At 39.8% G+C, this 23,046-nt stretch overlaps 2 protein-coding genes across 2 annotated transcripts in view; one reads left to right on the top strand and one right to left on the bottom strand.

Annotated features, from left to right (window-relative positions):
• The first annotated feature begins 8,916 nt into the window (after nt 1-8,916).
• LOC124261543 (histone-lysine N-methyltransferase SETMAR-like) lies at nt 8,917-9,375 on the top strand. Its single transcript, XM_046695858.1, has one exon. The coding sequence runs from the start codon at nt 8,917-8,919 to the stop codon at nt 9,373-9,375; it is 459 nt and encodes a 152-aa protein (XP_046551814.1).
• Nucleotides 9,376-12,188: 2,813 nt separating this feature from the next.
• The window catches only part of LOC124261544 (mitogen-activated protein kinase-binding protein 1-like), a 118,083-nt gene continuing 107,225 nt past the window's right edge, over nt 12,189-23,046 (bottom strand). The window contains 8 exon segments of the mRNA XM_046695859.1: nt 12,189-15,443; nt 16,200-16,276; nt 16,924-17,027; nt 18,212-18,741; nt 18,743-19,173; nt 19,256-19,838; nt 21,107-21,110; nt 21,430-21,679. Of these exon segments, the coding sequence (XP_046551815.1) occupies nt 15,174-15,443; nt 16,200-16,276; nt 16,924-17,027; nt 18,212-18,741; nt 18,743-19,173; nt 19,256-19,838; nt 21,107-21,110; nt 21,430-21,679 (2,249 nt within the window). The 3' untranslated portion in view covers nt 12,189-15,173.

The raw sequence follows: 23,046 nt of genomic DNA on the forward strand, positions 1-23,046 counted from the left end.
ATTTCAATATAAACTTTCCCGTCTGCATCAATAAACAACACATTACCCATGTGACTTACATAGAAACGACACATGATCCGATCAGTGGTTGGTGGTAGGTTGTCGTGAGGAGATGAACGTCTTTTATTTGACGACAAAAACAAAAAGAAGGATGTGTTGTGGTTTGGGTTTTTGTGGGGTTTTTTAAAAGTCAGTTGGAGCTAAACGGATCCTGAAATTGTTGACTTATGAAAATAAAATATAATAATTTTGAGAAACGTTCTTTGGAATTAAAGACACCAACTTCTGGGTATGTTCTGGCCAAAACTTCTCCCTCCAAATTAAAATAGTGAAATACATGTAGTTCGGCGGGAAATGGGATTCTTTCCACAATGTATTATTTTTGTATATGGCTTCACGTCTCATCTTTGTAACCAAAGCACAAGAAGGAGGCAGAAGCTCCAAAAACGCTAAACTACAAATAGGGACCATTGTAATCGTTTGCGCTGGTATTAAACCATTAAACCAGAATAAACCATTCCGGTATGTGTGGGGTGCCCAATGGGTGTCGTAGCAATTTGATCTGTTCACTCTCACTTAGCCAGAGTCCTCCTAAAAAGGTCTTGTTAAGACAACATTGCACTTTGGCGAGGTGAGAGATGCGTGCCAGGTAATTAAGCATTAGCAACTGAACAGGGGCGGATACAGCATTTTCAGAAAGGGGGTGTGCATGCTATTGAGAAAAGGGAGGGTGCACATTTCATTTTCACCCGAGTTTCAATGGTCATTTAATAAAATTTCAGAACAAAAAAGGGGGTGGGGGTGCGCACCCCTGCACCCCTGCACCCCCCTTCTGGATCCGCCAATGCTGAAGCGTGAGCCTTTGTACTAGAATGCGACACATTGTGCCGCGTACGGTTTCCGCACGGCGATGGACAATTTCACACTTACCACCTTCCTCTAAAGGCACACACCGTATACGGAAGTGTAAATCACACAAAACCAACTAGAGCTAACATAAAAAATATACAAAAACAAAACAAACGCAGAAATACCAACCAAACCAACCCGTAGTTCATCCCCCCTTCTGGCAAAATTCAAAATTCATACAAATTTGATTATGTAACCCTAACGCCACCTCCAGGTTGCTATATCTTTCGGCAAAATCACCCCTCTTTGGATCAAACACTGGCCATAAGCACGTTAAATTTCCAAATCATCATCATCGGGTGTGTAACGTGTCAGTCATGGGCTGGTCACCTGGCCGTTCTGGATAATGGAGAAAGCAGAAATGGGACATACCCTTGGAAGTTTATGACAACTTCAAACGTCTGACTTCAAAGTTCAAGAGTCTGTAAAATTTGCAAAACAGACCAATGCCATTTTCGGAATTGTCCCCAGTTTATCAATGCCAACTGCAAAATACGTACGAGGGATGTTTCCAGAAAATTTTGCTTTGTGCAGAAGACCGTTACGACAAAGTTATGTAAGGGCACCACACGTATTTCAATTCACAGTCCTTTCCTGCTCTAATGAAGCAGAAGTCTAGATTTTCTTCGAGGTTCCCAAAGGTGAGGTGTTTAATGAAATGGATATATTTTGGTTTTACGTCTCGTACCTTCCTCATGAATAGAATATCCTCGGTCGCTCATTTATGACGCACGTGTCTATTTGAAATGCATAGTAAGTGAGTGAGTGAGTATGGTTTTACGTGCAATACTCCAGTGCGGCTGCTTGTACGTAGGGAATCGAACTCCGGTGTTTAGCGTGACGGGCGAACGCTGAGGCTACCCCACCACCATAGCTAAATGGTTTTATAGTGCTAGACCACTGAGATACCACGCCGCAGTGAAGCATGAATACCAAACTCTCATTGACACATTATACTGACTCCAAGCCGACCGAAATTCTGTCCTTGTTGTACCCATTAATGCCGAGCGCCAGGCAGGGGGATCAATAACAAGTACCATACACCCCTTTTTAACGTCTACGTTTGGTATGACGCGGTCGATAAGATAAGATGAACCCACGACCTTCCGCTCTCCGGGCGGAAAAATAATATAAATGCATTTTAAATAATAAAATCAGTATATAACTAGTATATAAACCTCATATAATTATACATTGAGACATACACATACATGCATATGCTACATTAGACTAGTAACATTTTCCGCACAATTTATTTTAGACACAATCCCTATAGTTCATTTCTCGACGCTCTAACCACACTAATATAGAAGTTTTATACATCACACTGTGCACTTTCTAGAAGGTGTGTTCTTTTGACTGTCTTATGTGGAATCAGCCTGACGTCAAAGACGAGAAGAGATATTATACGCTCAAAGAAGAGGGGCATATCTTATCAGTCCTTATCACTAGTAACTGTTGTCACTTGGAAAGAATTTGCTGTGGATGAGGACATTATATTTAGAACTGTTTTGTAACTCCGGAACCAAACTATTCCAACACTAATATAGAGGTGAGGTGAAATTGGGTTGAACGTCGTGCTTGAGAATATTTCGCTCATATGACGACGTGCATGCGTGTGTATGTGTGTGTGCGGCTGCTTGTACTAGCCCAGACGTCAGCTGGTTTTATAGTGCTAGCCCACTGAGATACCACGCCGCAGTGAAGCATGAATACCCCACTCAGACACATTATACTGACTCCAAGCCGACCAGTCCTTGTTGTACCCATTAATGCCGAGCGCCAGGCAGGGATCAACAAGTACCATATTTTAACGTCTTTTGGTATGACGCGGTCGGGGATTGAACCCACGACCTTCCGCTCTCCGGGCGGACGCTCTAACCACACTAATATAGAAGTTTTATACATCACACTGTGCACTTTCTCTTGTTCTTTTGACTGTGGAGTGGAATCAGCCTGACGTCAAAAGACGAGAGAGAGGTTACATACGCTCAAAGAAGAGGGGGCATATCTTATCAGTCCTTATCACCAGTAACTGTTGTCACTTGGAAAGAATTTGCTGTGGATGAGGACATTATATTTAGAATTGTTTTGTAACTCCGGAACCAAACTATTCCAACACTAATATAGAGGTGAGGTGAAATTGGGTTGAACGTCGTGCTTGAGAATATTTCGCTCATATGACGACGTGCATGCGTGTGTATGTGTATGTGCGGCTGCTTGTACTAGCCCAGACGTCAGCTGGTTTTATAGTGCTAGCCCACTGAGATACCATGCCGCAGTGAAGCATGAATACCCCACTCTTACACATTATACTGACTCCGAGTCGACCAGTCCTTGTTGTACCCATTAATGCCGAGCGCCAGGCAGAGACCAACAAGTACCATATTTTAACGTCTTTTGGTATGACGCGGTCGGGGATCGAACCCACGACCTTCCGCTCTCCGGGCGGACGCTCTGACCAGTACACCACGGAGGCGGTTTCACAGTTCCCGAACCACATTACATGTACACGTATTTCAATTCCGCCCAGTCCTTTCTACAATGGGTGTAAGCTCTAAATGAAGCAAGCCTAGATTTTCTTCAGGTTCCCCAAAACTCAAAGCTTACCCAGGAACCTGTTTAATGAAATGGATATATTTTGTTCCTTCAAAATCGTTTATTTTCAGAGATTGGGCGTTAGTCTGACACGTTCACCTTCCTGTGGTGTCATGAACACCTGACCCAACACACCAACAGAACCCTCGGTCTCGCGGCACTGTCGGTCGCATTTCGCAACGCAGGTTGCCGTGGTCTATTTGAAATACTTTCATAGTAAGTGAGTGAGTGAGTATGGTTTTACGCCTCTTTTAGCAAATACTCCAGAATTATCATGGAGGGGGACACCAGAAATGGGCTTCACACATTGTACCCATGTACGTAGGGAATCGAACCCGGTGTTTAGCGTGACGGGCGAACGCTGTAACTACTAGGGTACCCCACCACCATAGTCTAAATGGGTTTTAGCGCTTATGGACAACTATGTCATAGTTTCAATAAGTTTCTTTAAAATTTATATATTCAAACGATCTCATTGTTTCAATATATGTCCAAAGCGCACCGAAATTCTGTCTCCTATGTCTGTTTGACGCATTCAGCAAACATTCGGTGTGTCCACTCTTATCATAACCCCCCTCCGGGCAGGACCCACGATTCTCAATACCATCTGTGAGTGTCAGTTAACACCCTCTACGTCAACGGATCTAACGTGTGTACGTGTGCCTCGGACAGTGACCTTGCACCAAGTGGGTAAGATAAGATAAGATAAAAAGTGTCTTTTTCGTCCAAAGGAAATTTCTATTGCTCAGTTTCAGTTCTCCAGTCGTGAAAAATAATATAAATGCATTTGAAATAACAAAATCAGTATATAACTAGTATATAAACTCATATAATTATACATAGAGACATACACATACATGCATATGCTACATTAGACTAGTAACATTTTTCCGCACAATTTATTTTAGACACAATCCCTAGTTTGTTCATTTCTCGTATACTTGAAGGTACGAATGACAGGCGAGCCCTATTTGTTCCAAATGTCGGCATTACCACCGAAACCAACGCTCTTGGACAACTGTATAGGAAATTTATACATTTACAGACACCATTGCTAGTGCTAGAACGTGTCGAACTGTCTGTGGCAGTTCAGTCTTATGACTTTAACACATGATGTCAGTTGCTAAGTTTCATATTGAACGAAACCTGTAAATATGAAAGATGTTGAAACATTTGTCACAGTAATGAATGGGAAGCACTATACCTAAATAGTATTGGGATGATACCAGACATATAACACACTTGATCCTCGATGATATATAAAGTGTGGATCGTATTTATGAAACACTGAGACTTTGTCCAGTTATACTTTAACTGTAAAGTTACTTTGATTACACAGACGATATTACCAGCTCATGGCTGATATTTCTGTGCACTTAAGACCATTGTAGGTTTAGGGCACAACAGGTTGATATTTTTATGACCGGCGAGTACAAATATAATCTCCAGAGAGCTTTATCCTAAAAGTTATATTGGCTTCTGATCGGTGTGATTACACAATGCCATTTGAGTGCTGGCGATTAGGTGCCTGACTCTGAGGGTGTGGGTTCGAATCCCAAATGGGACTCAACCCAAAAAGTACTAGAATATGTTCTTTACTAAGAAAGTGTAATCCCAAATATAACCAGAGACCATCTATTATATGGTCTCTGATATAACATATGTTACATTTCTGATCGGTGATTTGCTGTCGCAGAAATACGTCACCAGCATTGCTCATTTAAAAATATAAAAACACACCAAAAAGAACCGTTGCTTTCGGGAAGAAAATGCATGTTTATTTCAGTATTAATAATATACTGCTTGAATCTGGCGAGTTACTTTATCCGTCTGTGACAGTCCCGTACTGGTATACCATTGCTCAGACCCAGCTAACAAATTCACGTTGTCCCAATACGTATGTGTTACAACGTTATTCTGTGTGTACCCCTTTTACGTCGTCACGTCGCCACAAGGTAAAGTTATTTGATGCTTAGGGGATAACTGTAGTGTGATTGACGAATTGGGGACGTATACTGGTGGTTATATAGCCGCAAATTTAGTTATATCGTCGACGCGTAATATAACCGCAAATTTAGTTATATCGTCGACGCGTAATATAACCGCAAATTTAGTTATATCGGAGACGCGTAAGCGGAGCCGATATAACGTTAAATTTGCGGCTATATAACCACCGGTATACGTCCCCAATTCGTCAAACACACTACAGTTATCCCCATTCTAATTCAACTCGTTTTACGCTGCTGTTTCGTGAAAGAAATTCATTATTTAAACCAAGTCAAAGTGTTTCTAGGTCAAAGATAAATCATATCACTCCTTGAACTTACACCATTGCCAGAAAAAGTAGTTCCCTTTCAGACTTCAACACGTTTCTTATGTGCACACTGACTAAATCTGACAATGATGAATAAATTATAGTGTTATAGCTAAAATGAACGGAATTATCATGAAACCGCCCTCTAGTTATCAGGGCGCTGCAAATGATAATGGCCCGCACACTCCGGCACAGCGATGACTTAATAACATACTATGCTGGCTTGCCGCATGGAGCTCTGGGTAGGAGAGTGAATGGCCCGTTGATTCCTCAACTACGGGCCACTATCTGTTCTGTTGTCAAATGACGTCACAGCAGGTGACGTCATGACGTCATAAATCTTGTTTCATGATCTAACAGTGTTGGAACCCGAACGTAAACCGTCATCAAACTGTTTATCATTTGTTTAACTTTCGTCTTAACGTAGGGGGCGGACACGTAAATAGAACAGCGCGTCAGTTAGCCCTGTGCGAGGATTCTTAATTTAGGTCACCGACACCGTCGTTTGTTTTCTGCCTTAGATTAATCGTAATTATCATTAGCAAGTATTAAATTTGGCATCTTAGAAAAGAAATACAGTTCGCTCTACCACCATGTATAGTGTAATAAAGCACACTTTCGGCCTGAATAAAGTTAAAGCGTCAGAGTGCTTTATTACACTATACATGGTTGTTATTACGTTGTGACATAACGTTATAAAATGACGTAAGTTAGTTCTGTGTGTTATGGTCAACCATGGGAATATAGCACCTGCAAGGTATACTATACTTCTTTCAAACAGTTATACAACTAACATTTGTCAATTGGTCAGTAATGAACTTGATCCAGGCATATGGTTTCATAAAATTACTGCAATGTGTGTGTAGGTTATGTTATCTGCCATATTGTGAATGTTGGCCATCCTTTCACCCTTCTCTAACAATCTAACAATCGTCAAACGCCTTGCTTCTATCACACATAAATCTGTTTAAGAGGTTAGTTATAAATGTAATGTACTAACGGGGAAAACAACGGTACTCCAAAGTGTAAAAATACATTTATTCTGAAATTAAATAATTTAACCTTCAATTCTTATTCATAAAGACATGTTGACTTTAAGGTTGTAATTCACTATTTGCATGTGCATGTTCATAAAACACAATATCATTATTTTTTTTAGACTTTACACCAGAGAAATACTTGTGGTCTGTCGTCACATCACGTCAAGAAGACAGTCACATTTGGCTGGTGCATTTACTCGATGTGACATTTTCACAGTAACAATTACTTAGTTGAGGTCAGTCAGTGGCAAAACTGTGAGGTCGTGTGTCTTACTGTTAGATTTCCTTACCTTCAGGTTCTGAATCCATCTCACTGGGGCTAGTTTTCAATTTAAATGGGATTATTTGTCACAGTTTACTATTTATCAGGATCGTCAGTGGGGGTGGAAGTGATGGGGTAAAGGTGGCATCACACTCCCTTGAAGCACAACAGTGTATACAAGGATTTTTACTCATGCTTGGGTGAGGTGAGGTGAGGTGAGGTGAAATTGGGTTTAACGTTGTGCTTGAGAATATTTCGCTCATATGACGATGTGCATGCGTGTGTATGTGTATGTGCGGCTGCTTGTACTAGCCCAGACTTAAGCTGGTTTTATAGTGCTAGCCCACTGAGATACCATGCTGCAGTGAAGCATGAATACCCCACTCAGACACATTATACTGACTCCGAGCCGACCAGTCCTTGTTGTACCCATTAATGCCGAGCGCGAGGCAGGGACCAACAAGTACCATATTTTAACGTCTTTTGGTATGACGCGGTCGGGGATCGAACCCGCGACCTTCCGCTCTCTGGGCGGACGCTCTAACCACTACACCACAGAGGCGGTCACTCATGCTTGGGCATGATAAGAAGACAACAAATGATCACAACGTTTCTTTCAGCAGTACTGGCAAGTGAGGATACTTGACTTTAAAAGTAACCATCTTCCTATGTTTTGACTTAGTCAGTGAATTGTCCATTGTCTTGTAAATCGGTCGTACATCATCAGGTAATGTTGGTGTATTATTACATAATTATGACTTGTAAATGCGGTCTGGGCAATGCAAGGCGATGGGTTTGATGGATGCGTCCATCTTGCATCACAATAGTGATAAGCCTGACACATCAAACTGCAACATGACAAACTGGCTTGGTGATATACTGTTGGTAATGAAAATGTTTTGATTATTGGAATTCTATTAATATTTAGTTAATAAATATTTAAGATAATATCTCTGATAATATTGGAACAATAGTATGTATATTTTACATTGGTATAATTGTTTATGCCATTTTATGACGTTTCCGGATGATGTTGTTTGAGATCATGTTCTGACGGATGTGCAAATGCTGCAGAATGATGGTTGTACGAGGGCTGGTCAAAACGTTCTAAGCCTACATAACTTCTAGACTGGTGACACCAACTAATCTTAGGGGTGTTGTTGGACAGTGTTCTTCATCAGCATTTCCAGTCATTTTACTCAAATAGATCAACTATAGTTCGAAAGCAACAGGTCCTTGAAGCCTACTGGGGTATACATATCTGCTTCAACGTGAGAGATGGAACACGGTGCTGTTATCAAGTTTTTGACACTGGAAGGCATTCAGCCATCAGAAGTGCATGCACGTATGTTGAAGGTGTATGGGGATGATTGTCCTTCATACCCCACAGTTAAGAGATGGGCTGCTTTATTCAAGTCTGGCAGGACAAGTCCGGATGATGACCCACGGTGTGGACGGCCCTCTACAGCCATTAATGAAGAAACAGTAGAAGCTGTGGAGAAATGTATTCTTGCAGACAGACGTGTGACTTTTGCTGAAGTTGAACGAGAAACGGGTCTAAGCCATGGATCCATTCAAACTATTACCCATGATCATTTGGGCGTGAACAAAGTATCTGCGCGATGGGTCCCAAAGTTTCTCAATGCTGATTTGAAGAAAAAGAGAAGTGTAATTTCAAAGGAAAATTTAGAATTGATGGAGCATAATTTTGAAAATTTTAAAAGTAGATTAGTAACAGGGGATGAAACATGGATTTATCATTACGATCCTATCCGGAGTCAAAACGTCAATCCATGGAGTGGCACCACCCCACTTCTCCTCCGCCCAAGAAGTTCAAGTCTTCAAGGTCAGTGAAGAAAGTTGTGGCCACAGTGTTCTGGGATGCGAAGGGCATCATCCATGTTGACTACCTGGAGAGTCAAAAGACTATCACTGGTGCCTACTACGCTGATCTACTCCACAGATTGAGAGCATCTATCAAAGAAAAACGCCGTGGTTTGTTGAGGGCTGGAGTTCTGATTTTACATAACAATGCTTTGTCTCACACCTCTCGATTGGCAAAGTCTGCAGTACATCAATGTGGCTTCGAAGAACTTCCTCATCCTCCATGTTCACCTGACCTGGCCCCAAGCGACTTTCACCTATTTCCAAAATTGAAGGAACACCTCCGTGGAAAACGCGATGCCGGTAATGACGAGCTCAAATCTGCTGTAAACGAGTATTTGATAGGACTTCCAGAAGAGTTCTACTGACATGGAATTGAGCAACTGAAACACCGATATGAGAAGTTCATTGCCATCAAGGGTGATTATGTGGAAAAATATAATATTAAAATCTGACCAAATCGTTTGTTGTCTGTGTTAGGCTTAGAACTTTTTGACCAGCCCTCGTACGTGTTGTAACTGACTTTACGAGGCAACATAAGGTTGCTCTTACTACCATGCCCAGCTCATTATCCAGGTCGCATGTCTGGGATGAGATGGAGAGATGCCTAAAGACAGGATCAGCACCTGGGATCAAAGCAACAACCACTTGTCACCTGTAATGGATGCACCTCTGCATATTCCCCAAAAAGTAGATCTGGTTCAATCAAGGTAGAATGTTCAGCCTCCATGTGGGTCATTGTAGATTTAGACAACAGTGCCGGATCTTCCTAACCAAAAATTCTAAATTTAAGTGTGTGGAAAATTATAAAGAGTACATGTTATTATATTTTTTAAATATTTGCAACAACGTATATATAAATTTGTTTTCAGAACTCTTGATAGTCAGAGAGCTTTGTGTGTGGAAATGAAATAAATATTTCTGTAACTGAAGATATTTATTCACAGGTTTGAAATTCCGCTCATTTTGTTATAAGCATAACAAACAACACATGCTATATATCACAGGTTTATTTTCTGCCGGAGATTTTATACATGTTTATTTGAAGCACATAAGTCATGATACAACAGTCTGGTATATGAAAGTTTTGGCCTGGAAGTCACCTGAGTGACTGGATGATGGAGACAGGGAGACAGCACCCAGTCAGATGCATAGGTTCACTCCTCTACAAAATATGTCAGAGCATTTGACTGTGAGTGAGTGAGTGAGTTTGGTTTTATGCCGCTTTTAGCAATAATCCAGCAATATCACGACGGGGGACACCAGAAATGAGCTTCACACATTGTACCCATGTGGGGAATCGAACCCGGGTCTTCGGCGAGCGAACGCTTTAACCATCAGGCTACCCCACCGCCCCGCATTTGACTGTGCAGATCAGGGTTTAGTAGTAATTCAAACCACTCAAGAGTCCTGTTGTACAAAGCAGTCTTTGTGCTAGGACAATCAGAATTACTTTATACATTAACATGGTAGTATGATCGCTGTTGTGTTTTATGGAGCATTGTCAATTTCAATATTACCTCAAAACAAGATGCAAAATCATTATATGTATCATTTCAAATTGATTTTACATTATGATGTTTTATTCAAAATGTCTATACTGAAATTCAAATTTGGATTGTTGTCAAAAGAAAAGAACTGTTTACTAATAAATTAAATCATAATATGTGTACTTCCTTCTTGATATCCAGTATTCATTTCAAAGTTATTACTGAGAAGCATCAGTGAATAAAGGCAATGTATGAGATTCTGTAACATTTTGATGGACACAGATGCAGTATTGGTAATAATCATGGCTGACTGACCAGTGAATCTGACAGTGGTCCCATCTCCCTATCTCCAATATGGAAGCACAGAAGTGTATAACACCAATACAGGCAGTATATCCTGCTTGTATAAAGCATATACCACAAAAAGAAGTGGTATACACTGTGATATACCACTGACACAGGTGGTGCACACAGCATATACCACAACTGTAGAGACCACTATTGGTGGTATATACAGCATATACCAACAACAGAGGTAGTGTACACTATAATATACCACTAACAGTAGAGACCACCATTGGTGGTATATACAGCATATACCAACAACAGAGGTAGTGTACACTATAATATACCACTAACAGTAGAGACCACCATTGGTGGTATATACAGCATATACCAACAACAGAGGTAGTGAATACACAATATATTCCACCTAGCAACAGCATATACTGCATATACAACCAGCAGAGGCAGCACATTCAGCATATACCATAACAGAGGTGGTGTGTTAATCTCCCAACACTTGTGGTCAGTGGACTTACATGTCCCACATTACAAAGTCACATGATCAATTCCTGATTCTGTGGGACACAACAAATGGTATCTGTCGACAATGACATCACATATTCATGAACTGGCATCACATGTAGCAAATGTTCACATTAATAAATGTCCACATGTCACTATTATCTCATTTACCAACAAGAGAGTCACAGTTGGTCACATTCAACAATGAACTCTCCCTTTCATTGCTCAATGTAGATCAGGAACGTTCACACAATGCAGAATATGTACTGACTTAGCATATGTAATGCTTCATGTTGGGGATGGACTGAGGGTGGCATAAACCCATAAAGAATATGTTAAGGTTGGCTAAAGATACAATTCTGTCACTAGACATGGCCAACATGGTTGTTACATTTCATACCCACTTCAAGGGGCTTGAAAGATAGATAGTTTGACATGACATATTTTCAGCTCACATATTGTTTCTTTAACAGAGACAGAAGCAGTTGTGTGGCAATAGCATATTCTACTTTTCATATTTTCAGCTATGTCTTCTAACCTATTGAACTATTGGCAGTATTTCTGTCATGTGTCTTATGTAACTGTTACATATTGCACATAAATGTTTCGTCAAAGGAAATCTATGGTATTGAAATTAATTATGTAAAATGAAAACTTGGGTTTTGGTAGAGTCATATGGGTACAAATGCAAACAAAAAGCTTTGAATTAAACACCTAAGCTGATTACGATGATCAAATGTTGATAATGCTATAAATGCACATGAAATCAATCTGACGTGGATTACCTCTGACAGGTAAAAATGCAAACGAACTTCCTGAGGCTTTACATTCCTCGCAGATGATGCAGTGAAAACTGGCAACAAAGATAACCATTTAATAATTCATTTGGTTTCATTTTGATATGTTCTTGAAGCTGGTTATTTGGACATCAGAAATATCAAATACACTTTTTTTCCATTCGTTTTTCCCCTTATTATGTGGATTTAACAAAGCAAGGCAGTATTCTATCTGGTATCCAAGTGTGATTTCTTTACCTTCAATTCCATTCAAGCATCACAATGGCTTTAACCAACTGTCTGTAATCTGCTCTAATCAACATTACAATAACATGAATTATTTGCAAGTCTAAAATCTGCAAGCCATCCTTTCAGTGTATGTAAATCTTACTTCCAAAGATTTAAAGAATTGCATAATACAATCACGATTGTAATTCTAAAAATCTTAGATAACAAAACTTTACATGTGTCTTATAGCATTAAAGTTTAACCTCAAGATAATAGAACTGTATTATGATAACTGTCTTAAAGATCCATCCCTTTGGAAAGAATATGAACAGATACGATCATGGTTTAAGTGGAATGTTTGTCATCAGTGGAAGCTGCCAGAACTCCAGCCTGACAGTGATTACAGCATCAGACTACAGCGGCACTGACCGATAATCACGAACATGATTTTATTTACAGTGCATACAGTTGCCATGATACTTTGAATGTTTGAAATTAACATTATGCAAACATGCAAACTTCTGTTCTCAGACCGTAACCTAATTGTTTCATAGTGGTATGATAGGATGCTAGTCAGAATATGAACCTTGAGCGCCTGACAGGCGACCGGTTGTATTCTCCACAGGGAGTGTTCTGTACTCGTTGACCAGGGGTAATATGTCAGCGCTTTGGGCATGCAATGTGCATGGATAAATGCGTAATATAAATGGACTACTATTATTATTATTATTATATTTTGTCAAAATGTTGTAATTTACTACTAGAAGGTAAGAGCAAATTAATTGGTTTACTATCATCAGTCCTGTTTTCTTATGGCAGGTCTATTTAACGTCGAAGCAAAGAAACAGGTCTGGATAGGGTTTCCACTTTTCTTAAACTAACAAATATGCAAACGGGGCTGCTAGAACGAGGATCATACTAAGGAAGAATTTAGGATTCCACCCCATGATCAGCAGATCCTGATCCTAGTAAAGGATGCAACTCTGCATGGTGGACATAGTGCACAATTGCATAGTGCATAGGCTCGATTATTTTGGCAGACAATGAAACTTGAGTTTTCAATTATCTTTCAAAAAGGCAGGTCAATTTTTTAATGGTTTTGAAATAAAATAAAACATTCTTTTACTGATGGTGCAAGTGTCTCTATAAATATTTTCCATGTTTAGGGCAAGTTCTTGCACAAGACAAAAACTAGGCGTCATATCAATTAATTATTATTCAAAATACAGTCTTTTACATCTATCAATTAATTAGATTCCTGTTAATAGTAGCCATAATTTCAGTCTTAAGTATCACCTGTCATAGCCCAATGAACAAAATCTTGAGTGTAAAGAAATATAAAAGAATTATAACTATAAAATATTTGTATGATTAAAGCAAATATTTTCTGCTCCCACAAAAAAAACATCAATACAGGACAAATAAGCTGCTGTAAATATGTGAATAGTTGGTGCTGATGTAACAACCAAAATTAGTGTATAGCTTTGCCACAACCAAGTTGAACACAATCCTTGTGAAATGATGATTAACCTTACGAGTATGTACAGTTGCGTGAAGCAGTAATAATCAGGTGCAGAAATATATACAACAGGTTCTTAGTATACACAGAAATTATTTTCATTTTTGCATGAAATTCTTCATATCACTGTCAATTTACTTGACACATTGTTTGATATGTGTTTTGTTCTTGCACAATATATTATGTGTGGTTTCCACAGATACATCACAAACAGCACTGAAATGGCATATCCTGATGGGTTGGTCCATCGTGTAGGTGAGAGTTATATGCCCTTTGTCCATATTTTCACATTTTGATTCACAATCCATGAAATCCAAGAGTGGATTTTTTAATCACACCCTGAGAGGGCAGGTTGATAATCACTGTCAATTTAAGCACATTTGACACCATGATTCTATGCTTGAAGATGCTGGTTCCAAATGAATCACAACATGAATTCAATTAATAAACCCATAAATGCATCAAGATTTCTTTTTCCCACAAATGAATTCAGCAGTATCTAAATATCAGAGCTGCCAATCTGCAGTGCAAGCACTTTGCTACTGGACATACACAACATATATTCATTGCACAACGCTATTCAAGGCTCACAATCACACAAGCATTCATGAAGACACTGGCGAAAATCTCTGTGGTGTGTATGTTCGATGTAATTTGACACAGCACAGGAAGGCATGGCTTAGCTCCAATATACCAACAATGGCCGTGAAAGTAAACTGATTTCAATATCTCTGTAACTCCCTGGAGCATACTGGTGGATATGTATTGGGCTGGTACTTCTATTGTATTTCTTGTACCAGAGGATAATTATTTGCTGTAATGCGTATTTTGGGAGCTAATGTAAATATGTAAGTGTCAAATTGTAATAATTAATATTCTTCAAAAGCAACACTCATTTTGACAATAAATAAATCTAAACTTTACTCCACCAAACTGGTGAAGTGCGAAATATTTTCATGATGTAAATGCATGTTCACAATTTCCCTCAGGTATATCTATTTCCTCTGTTGTAATAAATCATTTTCCTTAAACAAACATTTCTAGTTAAACTATGCACAACCATAAGACACCAATATCTTACAATTTTAGGAATATGTCTTTGGTTAAAAAAGTTCCATTTACAAGACATGTAACTTAGTTTGCAGACACATAATCTCTTGCAAGACGGTCAAAGATGGCCAACATTTCTAATTAAAGAACAAAAACCTTCCTTTCTCAAAAGCACTTGTATTAAGAGCACCATGAAACATTTACACACTGTATCCCAACGAGATCGGACATCTACGCCTTGTGTCATCACAGAAGCACACATCCACATGTACACATTGGCTAGTGCATGGCCATCTTCACTGCTGTTGCGCTTCAGCGACCACACTCCCAATTACTTCATGAAATATTTGTCTACTCATTCGGTGTGACAGCTCATCGACAGAAGGCTGTAATTTGTCAACAACACTATTCACAATCATTTTATCCCTTTCCGATAATTCTTTTTTCTCCTTGTCTTTTGATTGGCTAGATTTGCTTTTCTCGCAGAGTTCGCTGAATGTGTCCGCAGCCTCTTGGTAGATATCATGAAGCACGGACATCGATGGGCTTCCTTCCATATTCTTACACTGAAACAAGACACATGAACATCAGAGACGAGCATTTATGTTTTAGGCTGCTTTTCGTAATATTCCAGCAATATTACAACAGGGGACACCGGAAATGGGTTTCACGCTTTGCACCCTTGCGCACTGAAACCTGGGTCTTTGGGGAGACAAGCTATTACCTTAACCACAAGACAAGCCACAGCTTTAAAGAGGAAGAGATGACATAAAAAACTTCACCCTTAGATACACTGAGAGTTAAACTGCCTTACATGCCCAAAAATAAGTGTTACAAGATTTCTGAAAGTAACATTTTTACTTTGAGGAAATCAACAGTCAACTACATGTCCTTTACTGCCACCAAAGATTGTGCCAATCTGATCAGTATTTCAGTTATACCTCAGAAGATCACAAACTTAGATGGTGCATGTCATCAATCATTAATCGATTCTCGTAATGTCAATCACTGGATTATCTGGTCAAGACATGATTATTTACAGTCAGCCTTCATGAAGTTGAAATAAATTAAACAAGTGAAAACCATGAGCACAGGCATGTTGCAGACCAATCTGGGATCATAATAAGTGACATCTTGTGATACAAACCCATTATAGCAAAGTTATGGGATGTTGTCCTGAACACGAATTCAGGCTATAAAGATGACATGTGACCTTTCCTGAATATTGGTGATGAAATGCTGAACATAATATCAAACATTTTCAAAACCCTGTAATTCTCAGCCATATAATACTTGGTACTGTACAGTGAAACCACAATTACCTTCTCATACACTTGCTTGGCCGTCTGCAGGATTTCCTTCAAGTCCACAATCAAGGGCATAACCAACTCACTGCCATCTGGAGCAGGAAGCATCAGCCAAGTCAAACAACCATTAAACATTTGTACAGTGAGTGAGTGAACTTAGTTTTACCCGGTTTTAGCAATATTCCTGCAATATCACGGCTTAGAAACCAGAAATGGGCTTCACACATTGTACCAATGTGGGGAATTGAACCCAGGTCTTCAGCGTTACGAGGGATCACTAAAACCATGGGGCTATCCCTTTTATACAGTGTTGAAACTGAGTTGTCAGAACTCATCAGCCTTTGCAAGTCAGCTAGTTGGTTGTTGGAGACTAATGCTTAATCACAAACAGTCATTGTGTCCAATCGATCTCAGTTATATTAACGTGAGTGAGTTTGGTCTTACGCCGCTTTTAGCAATATTCCACCAATATCGTGGCAGCGGACACCAGAAATGGGCTTCACACATTGCTTCCCATGTGGGGAATCGAACCCAGGTCTTTGGCGTGATGAGCAAACGCGTTAACCACTAGGATATCCCACCGCCTCAGTTACATTACAGAATCTAAGGGTTTCCTTTCCTGTTTTCTTAATATAAATGCAAAAAATAATTTACATAAATAAACATAGACGATTTTTAACATTTGGTAAACCTTTTAGCTGGTTTGTCTTCATGAATGAGCATGTTTAGTCACACATACCATCTGTTTTAACAGTGAGTGACAACGACAATCCAGAACGATCGGCCACAGTCGGTGAGGTTCCATGATCGTGAGGAGATGATACAGGTGTTGTCAATGACACACTGGAAAAGCAGAGCAAACATCGACTTCAGATCATGGCACATCATGCAAAACTTAAGTATATTTACACATTATGTCACATGTAGTTATCCACAGAGAAAGTTGTCAGTCCCGTTCCACAGTGAGTGAGTGAGTGAGTATGGTTGTACAACGGTTTAAGTTTCTTCCGAAACCTACCCAGAATTCAGATACAGTTCATGCGTATAGAGTTGTCTCCCTTAGCTGGCCAGGATCAGCTTTGTTTAGGTTAAATCCTTAAGAATGTGTGAGGGACATGGTTTGGAGGCAACAAACTAACTCATGGAGTTCATTTAATAGGCAAACTGATTTCTGTTAAGGATAGCTTTCATCCTCCATACATTGTGATGTAACGAAAATTTCTCTTCATAGTATTTGGCACAACTCACTGCACTGTCTTCCTGTGGCAGGAAGCAGAAGTAGCACAGGGCATGTAATTATTTGAAGTTATTGAAGCCAGTGGCTTTGCGAGCCAATCAACAGACAGTTTTGAGGGCTATTTCTTTCAAAGGACTACTTCTGAGGCACTAGATATGTTTAGCTTCTTGATTCTTTTACTTTGAAATCTCTCCTTAGAATAGAGGTTAGGGGCTATGGAAGATTGTCTACTCCCTGCAGTAGCTTTGAGAGCTGACTTGGTTCCTCTGACTATAATACCCACCCCCTACTTTACCTCTTTTCACTTCAATGAGTGAGTGAGTGAGTTTAGTTTTATGGCGTTTATAGCAATATTCCTGCAATATCCTGGCGAGGGACACCAGACATGTGCTTCACACATTGTACCCATGTGGGGAATCGACCCTGGCCTTCAGTGTGACAAACCATGTTTTAACCACTAGTCTACCCCACCTCCCTCCGTTCCACAGAGTGATCCTAGCACGAGAACAGTTGCATGCCTATAAAGTATGGGCGCTACAACCGCTTTATCAAACAGATCCCAGATATGCTGTTATCCACAAAACTTATTACTTCTAACATGAGGTAACTAAATGGTTTGAATAGGCTTGGTGATGCGGTGTATGTAATGTGGATCGTCGCAAACAACATGGATTTGTTGACTGTTTGATTGAGATTCAATATATTTTGCCCACCGTCATGGTTAATACAGCTGAATGGAACAAAAAACAACAACAATAGCTATATAAAACAACAACAGCAACAACAATACCTATGGGTGATGCTTGGATCTCCGTTGACAAGAGACAGCCTTGGATGGGATGTGGATTTATCAGGACGTCTGATCTCTGAGTCGGTGTCAGTGTCTGAACCCAGCCCTGTATCAGACTGGCTGCGTGGGCTGACCTTGAGATCTGCTGAAGGACTTCTGCCCATTGGAACTGGAGATGGGGCGGGAGAATGGGAGGGATATGTATTCACATTTACATTCAGTGAGGCTTTCGGTCTCGGACTGGAACCTAGATCCTCAGTAGACTTGTTTAGAGACATGTACTGGGCCACCCTCGCCCTTACACTGGGCAACACACTGTCTTGTTCCTTTGAAGGAGTATCATTTAGATTCTCAACCGACTGAGACTTTTTCTTGTCAGAGAGCACACGAGGTGAGACTCTAGCGCCATCTGCATTGGATGACCTTCGAGATGAAGATGACATAGGTGATTTTGTTCTACTAGGTAGAGATGTGTTCTGATCCCGTTCAGGCAGATCATTTGGACTTGCATCTGCAGCCCTTTCTGCGAATCTCCTCAGCAGTATTTTCTATATCTTCTACAGTAGCAAGAGTTGAAGCAGATGTGTAACCATACTCAGACTCGAACACATTAGATGATGCAGAGGAAGACCTAGAGTGAGACTGTGATTGTCCACCAGAGAGACTTGTCTTCCTGCTGCCAGGTCCATCAGAGTTCACACTTTCCATACTGCTCTTAAGAATTCCAGACTTGCCCAACAGGATGTCCTTCGCACGATCTAGTGTCATGTCGGCTGTTGTGCGTCTCTTAGCCTGAGCTCGCTTCAGGAATGCATCATGTTTTGATCTGCTAACAGCGGTGGATGGAGGAGGAGGCATAGTGTTTTTGTCACTGAAAGGAGAAACGGACCTCCGTTTGGTGCCCGGGGGACTTCTGCTCCACATGCAGATAGTCCACACCCACAGGCATTGAACGTCTGTTCATTCGACTTGTATCACTTGCAACTTTCCGAGATAAGGAATCTTTAAGTCTCCTCACTCCTGACAAACTGCCCTTAGAATTACGCTTTTCACCACTACTTGTAGTGCTCTCAGTAGATGAACTAAAACCGTCCATATCGTTAATGTCTGGAACACTTCTTGACAGATCAGCAAGACCTTTAAGATTGGACGCTGACTCTGGAATCTCATCTTCCTCCTCTTCCTCCAAACATACAGCCAAATTGGGAGTGGAAGCATAGAAAGCGGTCTTCGACAAGGTACGTGAAGACTTCTTCTTAGGTGAGGTAGGTGGATCTCGGGCCTGACTCAGGTTCAGCATTGAAGTTGCTTTGGTCATGGAGTTAGTGCTGGATTGAGAGCCATCATCAGGCAGGGATGAAGATGAAGATGCTCGCGCAATTTTTGCCTTGGAACTGCGGGTTGGTCGGAGATAAGATGCAGTTTTAGATGATGATTTATTGGTCTTGGTGTCAAGGTCTGTGAGTTTACCAGTTGAACTGGACCTGAGAGAGAGGGGATCTCTTTCCAGTGTCCTTTGGTTTTGGACTGAGGCTTCCCAGCCGAGAAGACAGCCTGTTGGGAGACTGAGTCTTTGGAATGTCGTTAACAGGTGAACCGGGACCTTGGTTCTCCCAAGGGCTGCCAGCTGAAGAGAGTCAGAATTGGATTACAGATTACACAAGGAAGACAGACAACTATATTAATTAAGAGCAAACATCCTGCCCTGAATAAAACTGGCCAACATGAAAAATATAAACTACATTTCTCATATAATTATAACTCATAGATATAAATCATATAAAGCATGCTGACTGATGATTATAATGTTCATTCTCATCAAATCAAATTATCTTAGGCTTTCAAACAATTATTGATTTCACTAAAATGTAATGGGTTGATAAATTCCAGAATATTAATTCGAAACAAAATTAGCTTCTTCTCAACAATTACAACTTGTTGAATAATTAATTCTATAGGAAACAGTTGAATCATAACATGCAGTATCTGTTAAACAAAGTAACTCAAGGTTAGTCTCTATCATCTACACTTGACCCGAACATCGTTAGTCAACTGACACATATACTCAACTCTACTTTTCATCAAATATCAATTCAAAGGAACGCATATTGCAATATGATACTATATTCCTATAAACAAGTAATAGCTTATCTTGGAGTTGCAACAATGCATCTAATTCTTCCTTACATTTCACACAAACAAAAATATAAAACCCATGCATCTGACCCCAAAATGAAAGTTTGGGTTAAACAGAAAGCTTATTTCATGTGAAGAGATGAGCAAAATCCTCAATCATGCCATGAAACAAACCCTTTCTTCAGCCTAAACTCATAAAAACAAAAAGATAGTGGAAAGACTTGGTTCTATGTGAAATAGCAAATCTCTGGCACAGCAAGTTAGAATGTTCAGTACAGTTCACATGGAGACAAGGTACAATGTAATCAGTGTTGTATTAAAATACAGAAACTCCACATCATTTTTAGAACACTCATTTCATTTCAGGAAACACAAAATTCAGGTTCAGTAAAAATAGAAGCATAAGACTCTGTAGCTCAAATGTCTTTGGGGGAAAAACAAGGGCAGCCATGTTTAAAGTCAGATTGGATTTCTGTGTGAGTCTTTTGGGGACACAATGGCAAGGACCAATATCTGGATTGTATATATCGTATCACATGATATTCTACATACCACACATATCTATCATACTCTTACATGCAGAATTAGCTGAGTAATATTTTGAGTGACATTTTCAATATGGCTACTGTGACTTCCATGCTTAAACTTGGATCAACATTCGGTCAGCACTTTTCACAGAAACCATAGATAGCATCAGTCTAACTTCAGTTCCATTGGAAGTTCATAGGAGATGGACGACACTCCATGACATATTCTCACTTGACTTTCAGTCAGGTGAGCAAACAGTTGTTGTGTTTGTGCAAAAAATGTTAATACACGTTCTTCACAGGTTATAATAATGATAAACAAGTTCTGATTTTTCAACAAATATCTTACAAAAGTTAATGATACACAAATGAGTATACAAAAATACAACTTCCAATTTCATCGGTTATCACTATTAGTAGCCATCGATTCAGAGAGATATCCAGAGCGTGACAGTGTTCTAGCACCAGTTAGAACATAGATGCCATGTAAGCCAGGGGGTCGGAACAAAATCACAATACACAATCCGTCCACACATCATGCAGAAACTGGCGGACTATTTACCCCTCCTGGATATCGGTGAAAGACGAGTCTTTCTAACTTGTTTGGGGCTGTAGGTTATCAAACTCGGCAATCGTGAGCAGCCATTTTGTTCAGATATAGGAATGGATGCCAACCTATTCTGTATTTTGGGGGGTAATGGAATTTTTGGTAGTGGCATTGGTTCTTCGATGATTGGCTGCTTAGGTAAGTCAAGAGTATACCAAAAGCGTCGCAGAGTTTTAGGGGATGGCGAACCACAAGGGCCTTGAGGAAGGAAAAGGGAGAGGAAATTAAGTCATCGCTTTCTGATACATACACAACATGACAAATATAATGTTCTTGCGACAAAATTACATTTACATTTTGTCCAGGTGTGTGTCAGGACGAATGAGAATCAGATTCAGATTTTTGTGATTCTACACACTAACCACAAGGCTACCCCACTATGCCAGTAAAACTTAAATGACTGTATTTGAACATAACACTATCATTATTACATACATAAAAACAGAATAAACTAAATTGAAACTGGAACTATCTCTCAAGAGAAAGTTACATATTACAGCTGGTTGTTTAGGTACTACAAACAAAATGATTCTGCACACACCTATAAGTGGGACAAGAGTTCCCTCCCCTTGCGATGCAGCAAAACATGGCGGTCACATCAAATATTATGATGGTATGATTTCGGTATAAGCTTGTTAATACACTGTTTTGGCTTATATGACCTAGGCTAGAATTTTTAGTTGTTTTTAGCTGTTTAACAAGTCGATGCATAGATAAAAAAAAATGTAATTTTTCAAGTAAAATTGATATATTTATACTGATCCTGACTCATGATCTTTTGCTTATCTCCCATTTCCTTGCGAATGGTAGTTGAACACTTGAATCCCTTGAAGTTCCTGAAGCGGACGTTAAAATACACTCACCTACGAGTAACCTCACTTTTCCTGCATAAACAGTCATGTGACCAGCCTTACTTGTCACTCTCTCCCTTTTCGCCCGAGTGGATGGTTTGGCGAGCACTAAAGTCCCGTATACAGCATTATATCCTTTTTATTTATGTCCTATTCTTCAAATTATGCAGTGTATGGATTTGGCAATAACTACTATGTATTATATGTAAAGATTTTGTGAAAAGTATTTGTGTCATAATTTGTGATAAGCTAGATAAGATCATGAGACAGGATAAGAAAAAATAACAATAGTCAAAACCACTAAATGAAATAAACAGCCAGTTTTTACACTGCCAACCAGATTATGGTGGATAGCCAGATTTGCAAAGCCAATGCACTGTAAACTGAGTGTTTACAAAACTTTTCATGTTTGTGATCAAGGTGCTCAAGAGCTAATGCAGTTGAGACAAAGAGCAAAGTCTGTTTCATTACGATAAAAATATATCGAAGGGACCTCGAACGGACATAAGTAATTACAGCCACTGGTTGATTCAGATTCAGATTCAGATTCATTTTTACTCAGTATTTCGGGCCTAAAGGCCTATAGTACAAATACACTTGCTACAATTATATGCACGTGGTGGTTGTGGTGACATTTCTTGCCACTGGTTGCTCTACAATCGAGCCCACTAATTCCTGCCTAGTGTGGAAACTACTTGTGTAGTCAGTTACCTC

Source organism: Haliotis rubra, unplaced genomic scaffold (assembly GCF_003918875.1).
Source record: "Haliotis rubra isolate DU_JTF1 unplaced genomic scaffold, ASM391887v1 Scf80, whole genome shotgun sequence".
Lineage (NCBI taxonomy): Eukaryota > Metazoa > Mollusca > Gastropoda > Lepetellida > Haliotidae > Haliotis > Haliotis rubra.